This window comes from Hypanus sabinus, chromosome 3, assembly GCF_030144855.1.
Source record: "Hypanus sabinus isolate sHypSab1 chromosome 3, sHypSab1.hap1, whole genome shotgun sequence".
NCBI classification, from domain to species: Eukaryota; Metazoa; Chordata; class Chondrichthyes; order Myliobatiformes; family Dasyatidae; genus Hypanus; species Hypanus sabinus.
This window is the reverse complement of record NC_082708.1, coordinates 108,495,090-108,511,827: the sequence shown is the minus strand read 5'-3', so window position 1 is coordinate 108,511,827 and position 16,738 is coordinate 108,495,090. Positions and strand designations below refer to the sequence as shown.

Here is a 16,738-nt window from a genome sequence, read left to right as displayed (position 1 = left end):
AGCCCTTCACTCTGACTATTCTGTGGATGAGAAAGAAATTTCCTCAACTCCTTGTTAATTAATTTAAATCCACACTTTAGTCGCCAACCTCTCTGTTGATGTACATTAGTTCTCCCTGTAGAGGTGTTTCATAAAAAAAAATATCCAAATTAAAATTCTAACATAATCAAACTTTTTTCAATAAATCACATTTCTAGCCCTGGCAACCTGCTTGTAACTCCCCTGTATTCATGTTGTCATATCTCCCCATAAAATGGCAACTAGAATCCTATATAGAACTTAACCCGTGAACATCCATGCATTGGTTCACTAACTACCCTCTGCCTCATCTGTGTGGCAGAATCAGAATTTCCCACACTTGTCTCATGCACAATCTCAGAACCCATAAACCAGGACTGAAAGCAATTTCTCCTTGATTTGAGGAACTGTCTGAGAAGGAATTTACATTGTATCACAACTTTCCTGCACTTACAACCCATGCCTGCAATGATAGATCTTCCTATCTTGCCAAATTTATGGATCTGCCAACATGTACTCCAAGACCTCTCTGTTACTCTATATGTTGGGTTTACAGTCCATTACTTCCTATAAAGCAATACCTAAAATCATGAATGGCTGTGATGCTTCATTCCCAGATGAGCTCAATGCCTCCCTTTGTGCTTGTGAAAGGGAGAATAAAAGTACACTTGTACGAATCCCTGCAGCATCTGGTGATCCTGTCACCTCTGTCTCTGAGACTGATGTCAGAAGAGGGTGAACCCTCTCTAGATTTCAGGCCCCAAAGATGTACCTGGTAGGACTCTGAAATCCTGTGACAACCAACTGGCAGGAGTGTTCAAGGGCATCTTCAATCTCTCAATGATGCGGACAAGAGGTTCCAGCCTGCTTCAAACAGGCGACAATTATGCCAGTGTCCAAGAAGAGCAGGGTGAGCTGCCTCAACAACTATTGCCCAGTGGCACTCACGTCTGCTGTGATGAACTGCGAGGAAGCAGCATCTATAGAAGACAATAAGCAGATGCCTCAGGCTGGAATCCTTCATCAGGACTGGAAAAAATGGGGAAGAAGCCAGACTTAGGGGATGGGGGGGGGGGGGGGAGCAGGAGGAGTATAAGTGGCAGGTGACCAGGTGAGGGGTAACTTGGTGGGTGGGATGAAGTGAGAAGTTGAGAGGTGACTGGTGGAAGAGGCAAGGGCTGAAGAAGAAAGAATCTGATAGAAGAGGAGAGTGGGCCAGGGAAGTAAGGGAAAGAGGATGGGCAGCAGAGGGAGATGATGCGTAGGTGAGCAGAAGAGAGGGGTAAGACAGCAGGTGCAATCTCACTGGCTCTCCACTCAGCCTTCGACCATCTGGCCAATAGCAATACCTACATCTGGCTGCTATTTATTGATTATAGCTCAGCATTCAACACCATCAAGCCCTCAGTACTAATCAAAAAGCTCTACACTAGGACCTCTGTACCTCCTTTCGCATCTAGATCCTCAACTTCCTCATTGGGAGACCACAGTCAGTGCAGATTAGAAATAACATCTCTTCAACACCGGTGCACCTCAAACATGCATGCTTAGCCGACTCCTCTACTATCTCCACGTCCATGACTGTGTGGCCAGGGACAGCTCCAAAGCCATCTATAAAATGGCCAATGGCACAACTATTGTTGGCAGAATTTCAGATGGTGATGAGGTGGCGTACAGGAGTGAGATAGTTCAGCTGGTTGAGTGGTGTCGCAACAACAACCTTGCACTCAATATATCAATCAGTAAGACCAAAGAATTGATTGTGGACTTCAGCAAGGGAAAGTTTAAGGTTCACATACAAATCCTCATCAAAAGATCAGCAGTGGAAAGGATGAACAGTTTAATTCTAGGGTGTAAACATCTCTGAAGATCTATCCTGGGCTCAATATACTGATGCAATTAGAAACAGGGTACAACAGTGGTGATATTTCATTAGAAGCAGGAGATTTCAGAAGTCACAAAGGACACTGGAAAATTTCTACAAATATACTGTGGAGAACATTCTAATTGGTTGCATTACTTTATGCTATGGAGGGACTACTGAACAGCACTAAAAAAAATGCTGCAGGAGGTTCCAAACAGCCAGATCCATTTTGGCCACTAGCCTCCCTGGCACTGAAGATATCTTCAAACGCCAATGCCACAAAAAGGCGGCATCTATCATTAAGGACCACCATCACCCAAGACATGCCCTCTTCTCATTACTACCATCAACAAAGTGGTGCAAGAGCCTGAAGACACACTGAACATTTTAGAAACAACTTCTTCAACCCAGTCACCGGTTTTCTGAATGGACAATGAATCCATGTACTTTGAATCAGTATTTTCCCTCTTTTTTTGTATTACTTGCTTAGTGTGTGTGTGCACGCATACACTTTACATATACACATATACATACCCTATATGGTAGTCCAATCTCAAAAGTATATAGTATATATTTCTTATTGCAATTTATAGTTTTTTAAGAATTCTGTATTATATTGTACTGCTGTCACAAAACAAATTTTGTTGGCATACGCCAGTGATATTAAGTCTGATTCTAATTCTAAAGAGCTTTGCACCATGTTTATTCTTTTGTAGATAATTTTTATAATGCTTAAGGCTGATTTTAAAATAATAAATAATAACTTGGAGAAAATTAAATACTTTTCTCATTAGACACTCTAAATGTTTAGCATTTTCAATGTAACCCTTCTCAGCAAAACATTAAACACCAATGAACTGCATGCACATCTATAGATAGAAGTAAGAGCTTATCTAGTTTTGGAATTTAATCTGTTTACTACTCAAACATCCCAAGGGTTCTGTGGTATTTGTGATGTAGCTGGCTTGCCAGAGATCATATGCTACAGAAAACAGGGTTGACTGCTACTCAAGTCTTTATCTGGCTGTCCTTTTGCAGGCAACACAAACTCTTATTTATATTGGGGGAGATGCATAGCTTCCACTCTAACCTATCAGTAGTCAGCTAACACTGCTGGGGAATGAACCACATCATTCAGCATCCACCTTTACTCTTATCTACTGCTCACCTTACGGCAAGCACCTTTTTATTGTTAATTCATGACTTCATTAACATATATTTGAAACTGCAATAGCCCACAAAAATTCTGCATTAACTATAAACACAAAAATATTTAAGTTATTGAACCTGACCTGAGAGAAGTTCAAGTTTCCAGTTGTATTTACTCTGTATTTCTCGATGTGCTTTCATTACAGATTGGGCATCTGCAGGAGTTTTAAACCGAGCATGTCCCTCGGTATCACCTTCAAGGAGGTCCACATACAAAACTTCAGACAACTTCATCAAAGCATCCTTCACGTAAAAAAAACACTGCATTAGAGAGAAGTCAAAGCAGCTTCCAAAGTCCACATTCACTTATGAACTGAAAGACAACCGCAGTTAGTCCTGAAGACCGATATCGGTCCCAAATATTGACTGTTTATTCATTTCTATAGACGATGCATAACCTGCTGAGTTCCTGCAACATTTTTTTTTATATAGCATTTTCTCCCTGCTAGTTCCATTGCTTTTTTCAGTTTTCTTTATTTTATTCTTCAAGAATCCACATTACTACTGGAATATCTCATCAAATGGTCATGTAATATTTCTCAGCGACTCTCATGCTGATATCCAAGATTAACATATTCTTAATTTTGATGACTATGATGCATAGTACTGTTTCTTAAATGCCTATTTTATAAGGAAACATGTTGAAGGAAAAGCCTTCTCAGCTCAATTTTGTCCTCCAACAGCAATTATATATGTGAACTTTCAGAACAGTGGACAGAAATCAGTATTGAAAGAATATACTTGTTATAATATTGCCATTCCTGCCATTGGTAAAATTGACTGTGATTGCATAAAGCAGGGATTAAACAAACCTCAGTACCAAATCAGGCACTCATCACTTCAGCTAGGAATCATGGAAAAAGACCCTTCAGACACTGAACAGATGCCAACCATTTGCACTAATCCCAGTTTATTCTCCTCACATTCCTATCAATAACAATGGCCAATTACCGTAGCGACTCATATGCCTTTAGGAAGGGTGTGAAGACTGGAGCGCTTGGAGAAAACCTGTGCAGTCACAAGATGATTGTGCAAGCTCCACATAGGCAGCACCACAGCTCAGGATTGAATCCTGTTCGCTGGAACTGCGAGGCACCGCTGTGCCACCTGAATGGAATTAAATCAAAGTGCTGAAAACACTCAGCAGTTCAATAATGCAAACAGAGTTCATATTTCACAAAGCACCCTCCTTTCAGTTTTGCTCTCTCAATGAAATTAAATTCTAAGGTCAGTGCAGGGAGCCTGTTTTCCCAGCTGAAGGGTCTAGACCCAGAAGTCAGTCTAATGGCCTGATGCAGATAAATCACTCAGATGAAATCTTTGGTATTCACTATCCCAGACAGCTACTGAGTTACTGACTTCATTCAAAACAGACATGGATAGATCTCTAGACATTAAGGGAATCACAATCTAGAGTCACAGAAAAGTACAGCACAGAAACAGGCTCCTTGGCCCATCTAGTCCGTGCCAAACAATTTAAACTGACTATTCCCATTGACCTGTACAGGGACCATAGCTCTCCATACCCCTACCATTCATGTAGCTATCCAAACTTCCCTTAAATAATGAATTCCAGCTTGCTTGTACCACTTGTGCTGGCAAGCTTGTTCCACATTCTTCATGGCCTTCTATGTGAAGAAGTTTCCCCTCATGTTCTCCTTGAACTATTCACATTTTAGTTTTAACCCATGACCTTTGGTTATGGGAAGTATGCAAGAAAATGGCCCCAAGGTAGAAGTTTAGTCATGATATAGCTGAATGACAGAAATACTAGCCTTTACCTAATTCTCAAAATGTCATAGGACCTCAGCAAGTCAGACAGAATCTATGCAGTGACCTAGACAGTTAACATTTTGGGTCAAGATGCTTCATTTTTTGAATTTGCTCTTAGGAATTATGAATATCTTCTTATAGCTTACATTCATTCAAAATCAATTTGTTTGATTTGTCTTCTATGATCAGTAATTAGATTTCTATGGGTTCCAACACAGACACCATGAGCTGAATAAATGTCTTCAATGTCATAAATTTTCTCTGACTGTAAGGATGGTTGACCTAAATGAGTCAACCTCAAAGATGAATAATTATTTTTATAAAGTCATCAGCATGGTGTGCACAAGATGCATTCAGATTTTCTGAGGGAGAAATAAAAGGGCAGTTCATGAAAAGCTATCAAGCTTTTGTTTTTATCAGATGTTAATGTAGTATGGAAAAAGAGGCGAAAATTCATTTTTACTTAAAGGGTAGAAATAGATTAAAGATCTACAAAGTATCATAGAAACAACACTTACAAATGTTATAAGACAAAAGGCTGTCCCAAGAATTGGATCAAAGAAAGTCCACCTCAAGGGCACACATATACCTTGATCTGTTTCCTGCCCAGCAGGGGTTCAGTACTGGTGATCTTCACAATGACTCCACTCACAAACTGTGGCCCCAGGGTGTTAACCTTCACAGAGGGACAGGTTCCTTCATCGTTAACCTTTGCTATAGTAGGAGAAAAGAATAATGTGGTCTTCGTCAATAGCTTTGAAATTCAATTACTTTACAGTAACACATTCAAAGAAATCTATCAACCCAACCCCTTCTTTACATCCCAGCACAATTTCAAAGTCTTTTGTTTTGCAAAACTATTTGCATGCTAATTCACTAACTCTTCCAGATAATTAGACTCAGAGAATGCAAATTTTGCAAACTCTGAAGATTACCCTTGAATGCTCTCCAGAATCCCACAGAACTTTTCAAGTGATTAGCAGAGCCATGTAACACAGGGTTTTCACGTTTGATCCTGGGCAACAGTTGATCAAATGGATGCTCAGGTATAATGAGTGAGTATACCTGCTAGTATACCATAAAGGACCTGGATCATGAACATAACCAGATGTACTGTACTTGATGATATCTAGATATATTGTCCTGATGAAGGGCCTTGGTGCAAAACATCAACTGTTCAGTCAATTCCATGTAGACATACCCTGACCTGCTGAGTTCCTCCAGCATTTTGTGTGTGTTGCTTAGATTTCCAGCATCTCCTTTGTTTATGAAACTGCTCTTAATCCCCATCTAGAAATATTTTGGAAGTGATCTCAGGCTACATCCACACTAGACCGGCGTTTTCAAAACTATCCGGTTTTGCATAAAAACGATACGCGTCCACACCGCGTTTTTAAAAATACCTCTTTCCACATTGAAACGGAGATTTCGGTGCATCTCCTCCTACTGTGCATAAGCAGGACACATCTACCGAAAACAAGTGACATGCTTGGCGTCGAATCTCGGTGTGAAAGTGCGCGTTTGTGTAGTTACAGACTAGAAAAACTTAAAACGACAGACAGCTGTTGGCTCTTGCGCAGAACTTAAAAGTAAAAAAAAACAAATACTAGAGCTTACGGAGGCAACCGATAGGGAGTTCACGGACAGATTGACCCGGCTGACGACGAACATTGAAAAACTGACTAACTCTGTTGCATTAATAAAGCACCTTGTTAAGTGTATAAAACATGTCTGCATCAGTGTTATCTTGTACTTCCATACAATGGTACATTAGGCTGTTACACATCTATTATCAGAGAAATACTTGCATAAATAGGTAAACTACCTTCATACAAGCAAGGACAGAAAACAGGGCAAAGTGAGTATATTTATTCAGTAAGTTATGGGTCAAAGTATTTGGTGAGTACATTTCTAACTCTTCTGGCATCAGTCTCGTTGCCTTCAGTTCTGAAATTGTTAGGCTGCGTTCAAGAAAACAATGAAATAGTGTTTTCAGAAGTCTCCAGTTACCTCGTCCACACTGCTCCGGCCAATCCGGCATTTTCAAGAATACACACTTTGGAGAGCATTTCTGAAAAACTCTGGTTTTGGGGGACAAAAACGCCGTATTAGGGTGGACGAAGGGTAAAAATGAAGAGAAAAAGCTTTGGTTACGGATTTATCTGGTGTAGTGTGGACGTAGCCTCAGTTATAGACAAAGCAGCATGCAATTGAGCTCTCTGGCCCATGAGGATCAACAATACCTCATTAACACCAGTCTTACAATAACCACAGTAGATTCTGTAAATGCAGGTAACTGGTTTCATCACCCACTGGAAAGGATCGGAATAAAACTGCAGAAATTCATCACGGGCACTAGCCTTACCAGCATTCAGCACATCTTCAAAAGATGATGCCTCAAAAAGGTGGCATCCATCATTAAGGACCCCCATCACCCACCAGGATATGCCCTCTTCTGATTGATACTATCAGGGAATGGTACAGGAGCCTAAAGAAACACACTCAAGAATTCCGAAACAGCTTTTTACTCCCTGCCATCAGATTTTTGAATGGATAATGAAGCTACGAACACTAAATAAAATTTTTTACACCCTCTCCTCTTTTTGCAGTACTTATTACATTTCATTTTAATATATATTTGCAATTTATTGTTTAATTAATATGTATTGTAATGTACTTCCACCGGAAACAACAAATTTCACAACATACGTCAGTCAGGGCAAGTCACACCTCACGAGCCTGTCTGACATTTTTGAGGAAGTAATAAAACAAGTAGATGAAGGTAGTTTGGTGGATATAGTATATATAGTTTTAGTAAGGCATTCAACAAGTTTCCCTATGATAGGCTTATTCAGAAAGGTAGGCATGGAAAGGCAGAGTACATGGTTAATGACAGAATTCTTAGCAATGTGAAAAAACATTTTGATAGATTCTTCAAAGTTGCCACACCAGTTGATAGAGTGTTGGCTTTCATTAGTTGAAAAATTGAGCTTGTGGTCAAAAGTGTTCACTTGGAAGAACTTTTGCATAAAGGACAGGTCATGTGGTAAAATCTGCTAACTGGGATGTTGCACAGTTAACAGGACCAGGTACATCTTTTACAACAGCAGAGAAAGACAGAATCTTAGCATGTAGTAAAATCTGGTACCCAAGTACTTTGGATCTACCCACCACTTGATATAGCCTCACATAAACACAAATGAAGGCTCCATTGAGTACATTTCTCCCTCCATTCTGTCAACCTTTGCATCGTGACCCACCAGTTGTCTCATTGTGGTCCTCCAGATAAACTAGAAAATATCATGGGTGGCTACCAAGACAGAAAAGCAAGGAACAGGATGCCCCAGCATCAAGTACAGCAGCCCTGAAAGCATACTGCACCAGATTATCAGGTTCTTCCTAGTATTTGACACAAAACACCATTTCCACTGACGCAATTTTTGTTTAACCTTCCTAATGTTGTTACATGCCTCAGCCACTCTGACCCCAATACCTTTAGGTAGTCAGATCTGATGGAGAAGGGGACATTGGACTGGTTGGGTCAGTTGCCAAAGAGCATGGTCTCGCCCTCTCTCGATTGCTCTGGCTAGCAATGCCAATTCAGACTGGTTGCAGGTGCTGATCAGTCTGCAACCTGGTGGTGAGCAGAAGATGGTGACGTCAACAGGGATGTTTTGACATGTGTGCCTTCACTGCTTGGCAAAGTCACCCCTTTTATGTCCTTGTTCTTGCTTATAGATTTGGCCAAGAGTTCTACAAGCACACAAGTCAGGGGAGAGTTGACCATCAGCCTGCCTTCAGACTCGACGGGGACAATGACTGTCTCACATCCATTATCAAATTATGTCATGTGTCTGTTTAAAATCATCCCAAGAACACCATGAAGTTAGCTTGTACCTTTTTGTATACACGGATCTATCATTTGGAGGTGCTTAGCTCTCCAAACTTAATTATGGCGGCTACTAAGAACAGGACAGGAAAGAATGTTCAAATTAACCCTCTAGTTAACAAAAGCACCATCCAAACAACCTCCCATTGTGCACAACTGAATGACAGACACATTTCTCTAATACAAAACAAACTTTGATAAAAAGATTTCAAATCTGACTGTGATCTTGTTTAGTTTAAATCAAGATAACTTCAGAGTTGAAAAGATAACCTCATCCGAGTTAATTTAACTTACTGAACAAAATACAGGTTTCGTTGATATCTGGCAGGTGATTCAAAGGCTACTTAATTACAAATCTTTTCTGCTTGTAGAGAGTTCTATTTCACCTAACAAAGGAGAGTGTTTAAGTTTTAAATGACAGGTGTACATATTTTACTGGGGATTTTGCTTTGAAATAGTTGAGATGGTAAACAAGAGACAAAATAAAAGTTGGCAACACAGGCACAAGACAAGCTGAACTTCAAATTAGAATTTCAAAAAAAAAATGAATTATCAAAATATCTTAAAACTTTAGAGAGTAGACCCAGAATACTACTTTTTTTCTGGATAAAACCAGTGAAGCTCAAACAAGAAAGCTAAGGAACTAAAGGGAATGTATGTATGGGTCTTTAAATTGGGAGTGGGAACAAATTTCTTATTTAAATTCACCAAGCCAAAGTCTGCTTACGCAACTTCCTCAAAAAAGAATCAAACTATCAAAATTCAGTGTAATTAACTTGTTTTTCTGAATGTAAAACTTGATTCATTTGCTTCATACAAAACATTCCCAGTTTTTTTTTACCCATGACGCCTAGGGAATCAGCATTTGAAAGACCTTACTGAGAAGTATAAAATCTTGAGGGGCACAGAGAAAGTGAATGCACACAGTGGTTTTCCCAGGGAAAAGGGAACCAAAAACTAGAGGAGGGCATGGGTTTAAGGTGTGAGAGATAAAGTTTAAAGGGATGTGAGAGGCAACCTTCATATTGAGGTTGCTGAATTTTTAGAACTGCTAGGGGCGGGTTCAAAGGTGGTTCATGAAACTGATTCCGAGATTGAAAGGCTCATCATATAAGAGTGCTTGATGGCTCTGTGTTTCACCCACTGGAATTCAGAAGAATGAGGGGATACCTCATTGGAATCTATTGAATGTTGTAAGGCAGATATGTTGAGAATGCTTTCTATTCTGGGGGAGTCTAAGACCAGAGGACAGAGACTCAGATTAGAGGGATGTCCATTTAGAACAGAGATTAGGAGAAATTTCTTTAGCCAGAGAGTGGTAAACCTGCAGAATTCAGGTGATTGGGTTTATTTAAGGCTGAGGTTGATAGGTTCTTGATTAGTCAAGCATAAAGTGATGCAAGGAGAAGGCAGGAGATTTGGGCTGAGAGGGAAAATGGATCAGCCATGATGGAATGGTGCAGAAGACTCAAATGGCCAAATTGCCTAATTCTGCCTCTATATCTTAAGGTCTTATGGTGAAGGATAACAGGTTGGCACAGCATCATGGGCCAAAGGGCCTGTATTGTGCTGTACTGTTCTATGTTCACTTAAACAGAGCCTCGAACTTGCTTTGAGAAATCCATATCATTATCAGGGGACAAGTCCCTGAATGTAAAGACAGTGCTGTCAAAATGAATTTATTACATAAATAGATTTTTTTTCAAGATCTGGAACCCAAAAATAATAAACTGGAAATTTTCAAACTCAAAAAAAAGAACTGCTAGGGGCAATAGTTGAGGCAGGTACAATAATATTTGTAGGACATTGGATAGTATATGAATAGGAAAGGTTCAAAATAATATGAGGCAAACACTAGCAAATGGGACTAGCAAAAGCAGGCACTGTGGTCATGATGGATGAGTTTTGAAAGAAGACTTGTTTCCATGCAGCATTACTCTATGATTAGCTGGCTTTACTTTGAGGACTCCTGTGGTTTCAAGACATTATCTAAGCATGGACATCATTGCTGAGTTTAAAATGATCCCATCTTAAAATGGAACGCAAGGAGGTTCAATAGAGACAAGCATCCAGAAATAGTGATGTCAACAAAATGATATTTACTTTGCTATTGTACTCATTTAAATCTTCATTAGCGGGCTGGCATTGTATCTCGAACTTATGCCTCTCATGTTTGTGGCGTACTGAAGATGCATGCACACCTAAAGTTTACGGAACAGCCTTCTCCACATTTGGTTCAACCTGGGGGACTGTTTTGAGTGCTAATTCCCGGTGGCCAATCATTTTAATTCCTCCCCCATTGCCATTTCAACATGTCGGTCCATGGCCACTTTTGCTTTGATGAAGCCACTCTCAGGGTGCAGGAGCATTGCCGCATAGGCTAGGTAGCCTCTAACCTGATGGCACAAACATCGATTTCTCCATCTGGTAAAAAAAACACTTCCCCATTCGCTCTCCTTCCATTCTACTCTGGCTTCTTACCTCACCCCCCAAACACCCGCACCTCCTCCTTCCCTTTCTCCAATGGTTTTCCACAGTTCCTCCAGCAAGTTGTGCATATTGTGTATACGCACACCTCAAGCACCGTAATGGTCGAGGAGGGCAGATCACCACCCCCTTCAAGGGCAAATAAGGGTGAGCAATTAAGTGCTAGCTCAGCACGTAAAGCCTACATCATCCTAAATGAACATGTTAAAAAAATGTTCACTGGAGCAACGTACAGTGGGATGGTTTTGGTGCCCAACCCACTTTCTATCTGTTTAACTGAGCCAGGGCAGAATGGAGATTTTATGGGGAAACACAGAGAATGCAAGTCAATGAACAACAGTGGCAGGAAAAGATGAAAAAGGACGTCTTGGGTCTGAAATTTTAGGGCCCTACATATTACTAGTTTTTATATTTAGCAGAATTAGCTAGAAAAAGCCTGCTTTATCCTGCTAAAACACAATGAGGTTTGTAAATATGGGCATCACAAATGTAATATCAGTATTTCTTTAGCTTCAAAGTGTTCCCAAATATTGAGTTGCCAGCAAGTATAAGATGATGAACTCGATAAGTTTAATATTGAGCAAATTTCCAGAAGTTATCAATTCTGAAATGTTTAGATGTCTGTAATCTCATCAATGATGGCCATTTTAAATTGCATTACAATCACAAATGCAGTTACCACCTCTGGCAGTCTGTGGAGAGATAATGGCAACAACTTCACATTCCTCACACCTTTAAATTAGTTTGAATTATTACAGTCAAGCTGTTGCAGTTGAAATTGCTCAGACCTGTTTGCTTGTGGTAAAGACCATAGACAGTTTAAACATACGCAAATTATTATTCTTTGCTGCCCAAGGGAAAAAAATCTGATTGATTTCTTTGTTTTATTAAATTTGGGGCAGCACAGTGGACCAGTGGTTATCGCAATCACTTTGTAGGGACACATATTGGGACTCAATTCCCTCTGCTGTATCATTGTACGTTCTGTCTGTGATTGCACGAGTTTCCTCCAGATTCTCCAGTTCCCTTGTACATTCTAAAGACGGTCTCAGATTGCATTCCATTTTCTATCTAGTAATCTATCCTCTCTTTTATGCCCACCAACTCCACAATGATCCTCTTAAGTAGCCAAGGAACCAACCAACATGTCTTTGAGATATGGGAGGAAATTGCAGCACCCAGGGGAAAAGCACAAGCTCATAAGAACATGCAAAATCCACCCTCAAGACTAGAATCCAACTCAGATCATTCGGAACAATTTTGCACCAATGCTATCTACTAAACCACTGTGCTGCCTATTAGTTGCACTGGGATTGATTTACGAATTTGAAATTTGCATTCCAACATAATCTTCCATGGCAGGAAATATCTAAAAACAAACTTGTAATATCAGAACTGATATGTTAAAATATATCTTATCTATAGGTACAATTTTAGATCATAATAGACAATACATCTTATTGTCTCCCAAGCTTTGTGCATCTGCAAATGGAATCCCATTCTTGGGATACAGTTGCAAATACTCAAATTAACCTTCAACTACTGGAATTTGTCAATACTAATGGACATTAGATCATATCAGATTGTCATGTGTTGCCAATCCAACTTTCATTAAAATAATTAGGCAATAGTCAATAGGCTGCTCTGACTGTAACCTCAGCAACACACTTCCTCTTTTAACTTTTAAAATTCCTTGATCATCAATGATCTATGAACCTCAAAAATATTCAGACCCTACTTCCACGCATTGAAGAATAGATCAGGTCCATTCCTCAAAGTCCAGGCGGGGCTCCCCTGCGTCTGAAGGTCAGTAATCCCCACTGCTGGGCCGGCTGGCGCTGTGAATGAAGTCCAATGTTATCAATTATCATAGTCGGTGGATCACGTGGCCGAGGGCAGGTGAGTCAACAGGTTCAGCATTCTAGCTTTCAGTTTTGCAAGTGTTCCCTTCAGTGCATACTAACTGTGCCTCAGAGCTCCTGTGATCTGTGGATTATTTGTATTTCTCCCTATATTCCACCAGATACTTTGCTTTCCCCCACCCACTAAAAACGTATTGGTAGCCAAATAACGACAGTAATTACTAAAGCAGATCTTGATGCATATGAATAAAGGAAGTTACAATGCTACAAGTAAAAATGGAAGGGGCATAGGACTTATGCATTTGCTCTGCTGGAAGCAAGCAGGAAACACAGTTTCATTCTGCATCACAGTAAGAAAGTTATGTTGTGACATCATTTCTTGAATAGAGACCCAATACCAAATGCAGTATCACCAAGGTCTGATACATGCCCTCCCTGGTTTAAGCATTTAATTCCTCTAGTAATCTATTGGCTTTTACTTATTTAATGTAACTGCACACTAGCATTTTAAATCATGCATTAATCATGTCAAGCTCATTAAATAAGTAATCAAATGTCCAACTAATCTATTTGTGTCTAGACTATGTTTATAATCCTTCTATTCCCTGCACTTTCATTTGCGTATGTGAGAGCCTCTAAGACACCCCTATCACATTTGCTTCCACCACCATCCCAGGCAGCACATTCCAGGCATTCATCATTCTTTGTGAAAGAAAAACTGGCCTTGTATGTATTCTATAAATTTACCACCTCACCTTAAATGCATCTCAAGCCTGGGAAACCAACGGCTTCTTTCTCTTTCTATTGTTTTGTTTGTTTTTTCTCTCTCTCCCCCTCTCCCCCTCTCTCTCTCTCTCACATAATCTTATAACCACGATTACATTTCCCCTCAGCCTCTGCTGCTCCAGAGAACACAACCTAAGTTTGTCCAACATCTCTTTATAACATTGCCCGCAAATCCATACAGCACCTTTGTTAATTCCTTCTCAATCTTCTCCAAAGATAATTGGGCACCTAGAACTGAATGTACTATTCCATATGAAGCCTAACTAGGATTTTATTATCAGGAGAAGATCTGCAGAAACTGGAAATGCAAAGCAAAGCACACAAAATGCTGGAGGAACTCTTGCATGGCAGGCAGCATCTATGGAAAAGAATAAACAGTTGACGTTTCGGGCCAAGACACCTCAGCAGTTTCAGGGAGCTACAAACTTGGACCTTAAGATCTCTCTGCTCATTACACTGTTAAGAGGCTTGCCAATAACAGTACACTGTTTCAAGGCGCAACCCTTCATATTTGAGTGGGTTAAACTGCATGTGCCATTTCTCCAGCTCATATCTGCAACTGATCTGTATCCCACCGTATCCTTTGTCAGTCTCCTACACTATCCACACTACCAGCAATGTATTTATTATTTGAAAATAAGTACAGATAAACTTGCTAACACACCTATCTACATTTTCACCCACTTGTGGTCACAGTACAGATTACTGCATAACGCCACTAGTCACAGACTTCAAGCTAGAATAACTCCCACCCGCTACTATCTGGTCTTCTACAGACATTTAGGGATCCTTTCATCTCCTATCATCATTTCCCCAGGTACATGGCCAAATTACACAAAGCAGCAGAAAGATTATTTGTGTTTTGGAGGAATAAAATAAAAGAAAGTGCAAGGGAACTATTATATACATGATCAAAGACTGCTATGTCTGTGTTTAAGCACTGAATGTGAAAAAAAACTAACCTTTGGCATTTAGACATTCCTGTTTGGTTTTGTCAGTCTCCTCAATTCCCTCACTGTCATTTTTCTGTTTGATTTCTAACATTGTTTTCTTCAAGTTGGACATACTGGACTTCTGCAGTGCCAAGTATTCGTGCTTTAAATCCATCCAGTCTTTCCTGGAAAAACAATTACATGGATAATCAAATGAATAATTTTTTTTAAAAAAGGTAGATAAATTGTCACATATAGATTTCCTTATAAGTTTTCTAACAATAACTCTGAGTGGCATTTTTTAAGAACATATTCATAACAATCATTTTCAAGTAGTTATGTCATTTAGTAAGTAGGTCAGAAAACTAGCAAAGTACTTGATGCAGTATCAGAGAACTGCTTGTTCTTGCTGATAATTAGAATATTAAAGAGATCACAAGCAAAGACTTGTAAAGAACTCAAAAACAGGAAGGTTACCTTTTGTCCTAAACTCAAAAGTAAATTTGAGGGAAAAGAAGAAAGCAAAGTTGGCCAAGTTCTGATCTTGCCTCTGCTGCTTGGGGAAAAATAGGATTTCAAGACAGAAGATCTGATATCCATGTTAAAGAGCAGATATTGTTGACTGACCCTCCCCACCACTGAGCACATCCACATGAAACACAAAACTGGCATCCATTATCAGGAAAACCCCACCAACCAGCTCTCTTCTCACTTCTGTCATCAAGAAGAAGGAATAAAAGCTTCAGGAATCCCACCAGCTGGTTCAGGAACAGTTATTATTATTCCTCGACCACCTTGCTCTTGAACCAGGGCGATAACTTCACTTGCCATCATTGAGTGGTTCCTACACCTATGGATTCACTTTCAAGACTCTTCATCTCATGTACGATATTTATTGCTTGTTTATTATTTTATTTCTTCTCTACTTACAGTTTGTTGTACTTTGCACATTGATTGCTTGTGCGTCCTGTTGGATGCAGCATTTAATTGATTCTATTATGTAAACTGAGGACCCATCTATTCTTCCAAAATTGCTGTAAAATTCAAAGCACTATTTTGAAGAAGGGAAGACTAACTATTTCCTATATTCTGGTCAATATTTATCCCGGACTTAATAATTACCTACAGTTTATTATGTCCTTGTCATCAGATTGTTGTTTGTGTGATCTTGTGCACAGATCAGCAGGTAAATTTCTGTACACATTCACTGTAAGAAGACTCTTTGATCCACAGCGCTACAGAGAAAAGTGGACTCTGCCCAATACATCATGACACATCCCTCCACACAACTGGTAGCATCTCAAGAGGCAATGTCTATTATCAAAGATCACCTCCATCTGGCTATGTCATGTTTTCACAGCTACCATCTGGCCTGAAGTCACACACCACCAGGTTCAAGAACAGCTATTTCCCTTCAGCCATTTGGTTCTTGAACCAACCAGCAAAATCCCAGTCTACAGTTTTGTAACACTATGGTCACTTTGAACTGAAATTGACTTTGTTTTGTTTTGCTCTGTTCTAATTGAGCTTTGATGTAAAATATTGTGTTTAGTTTATGTTTATCTTGTGAATGCTGCTTATATGATGCAATTTACCTGTGAGGCTGATGCAGGGAAGTTTTTCCATTCCACCAGGGAATAAACGCACTTATGCAAAGGGTCACAACTTTATTTATAATCAAAGTATACAACTGTGAAATTCTTCTACTCCAGATAGCCACAGAACCAAGAGAAAAAAAGTATGGCTGCACAATCAGAAACAAAAATGGAACAGGCATATTGACCCCAAAATCTCCCTCCCCCGCACACAAAAAATAAGAAAGATCAGGGGAAAAAAAAACACGAAATGTAAAAAATTATAAGACTGAAAAAAAGTCCATATCCAAATGCAGAGAACCTGGGTAACAGTGCCAGGGCTT

The 16,738-nt window shown here is 39.7% G+C and overlaps 1 protein-coding gene across 2 annotated transcripts in view; it reads right to left on the bottom strand.

Moving 5' to 3' along the window:
* The window catches only part of larp7 (La ribonucleoprotein 7, transcriptional regulator), a 52,128-nt gene that overhangs the window by 12,091 nt on the left and 23,299 nt on the right, over positions 1–16,738 (bottom strand). For both annotated transcript variants that reach the window (XM_059964923.1, XM_059964924.1), the window contains exons 9-11: positions 14,851–15,005; positions 5,454–5,578; positions 3,175–3,334 (exon numbers count right to left, since the gene is read on the bottom strand). In XM_059964923.1, coding sequence (XP_059820906.1) covers positions 3,175–3,334; positions 5,454–5,578; positions 14,851–15,005 — 440 coding nt within the window. The remainder of the gene's footprint in view (positions 1–3,174; positions 3,335–5,453; positions 5,579–14,850; positions 15,006–16,738) is intronic.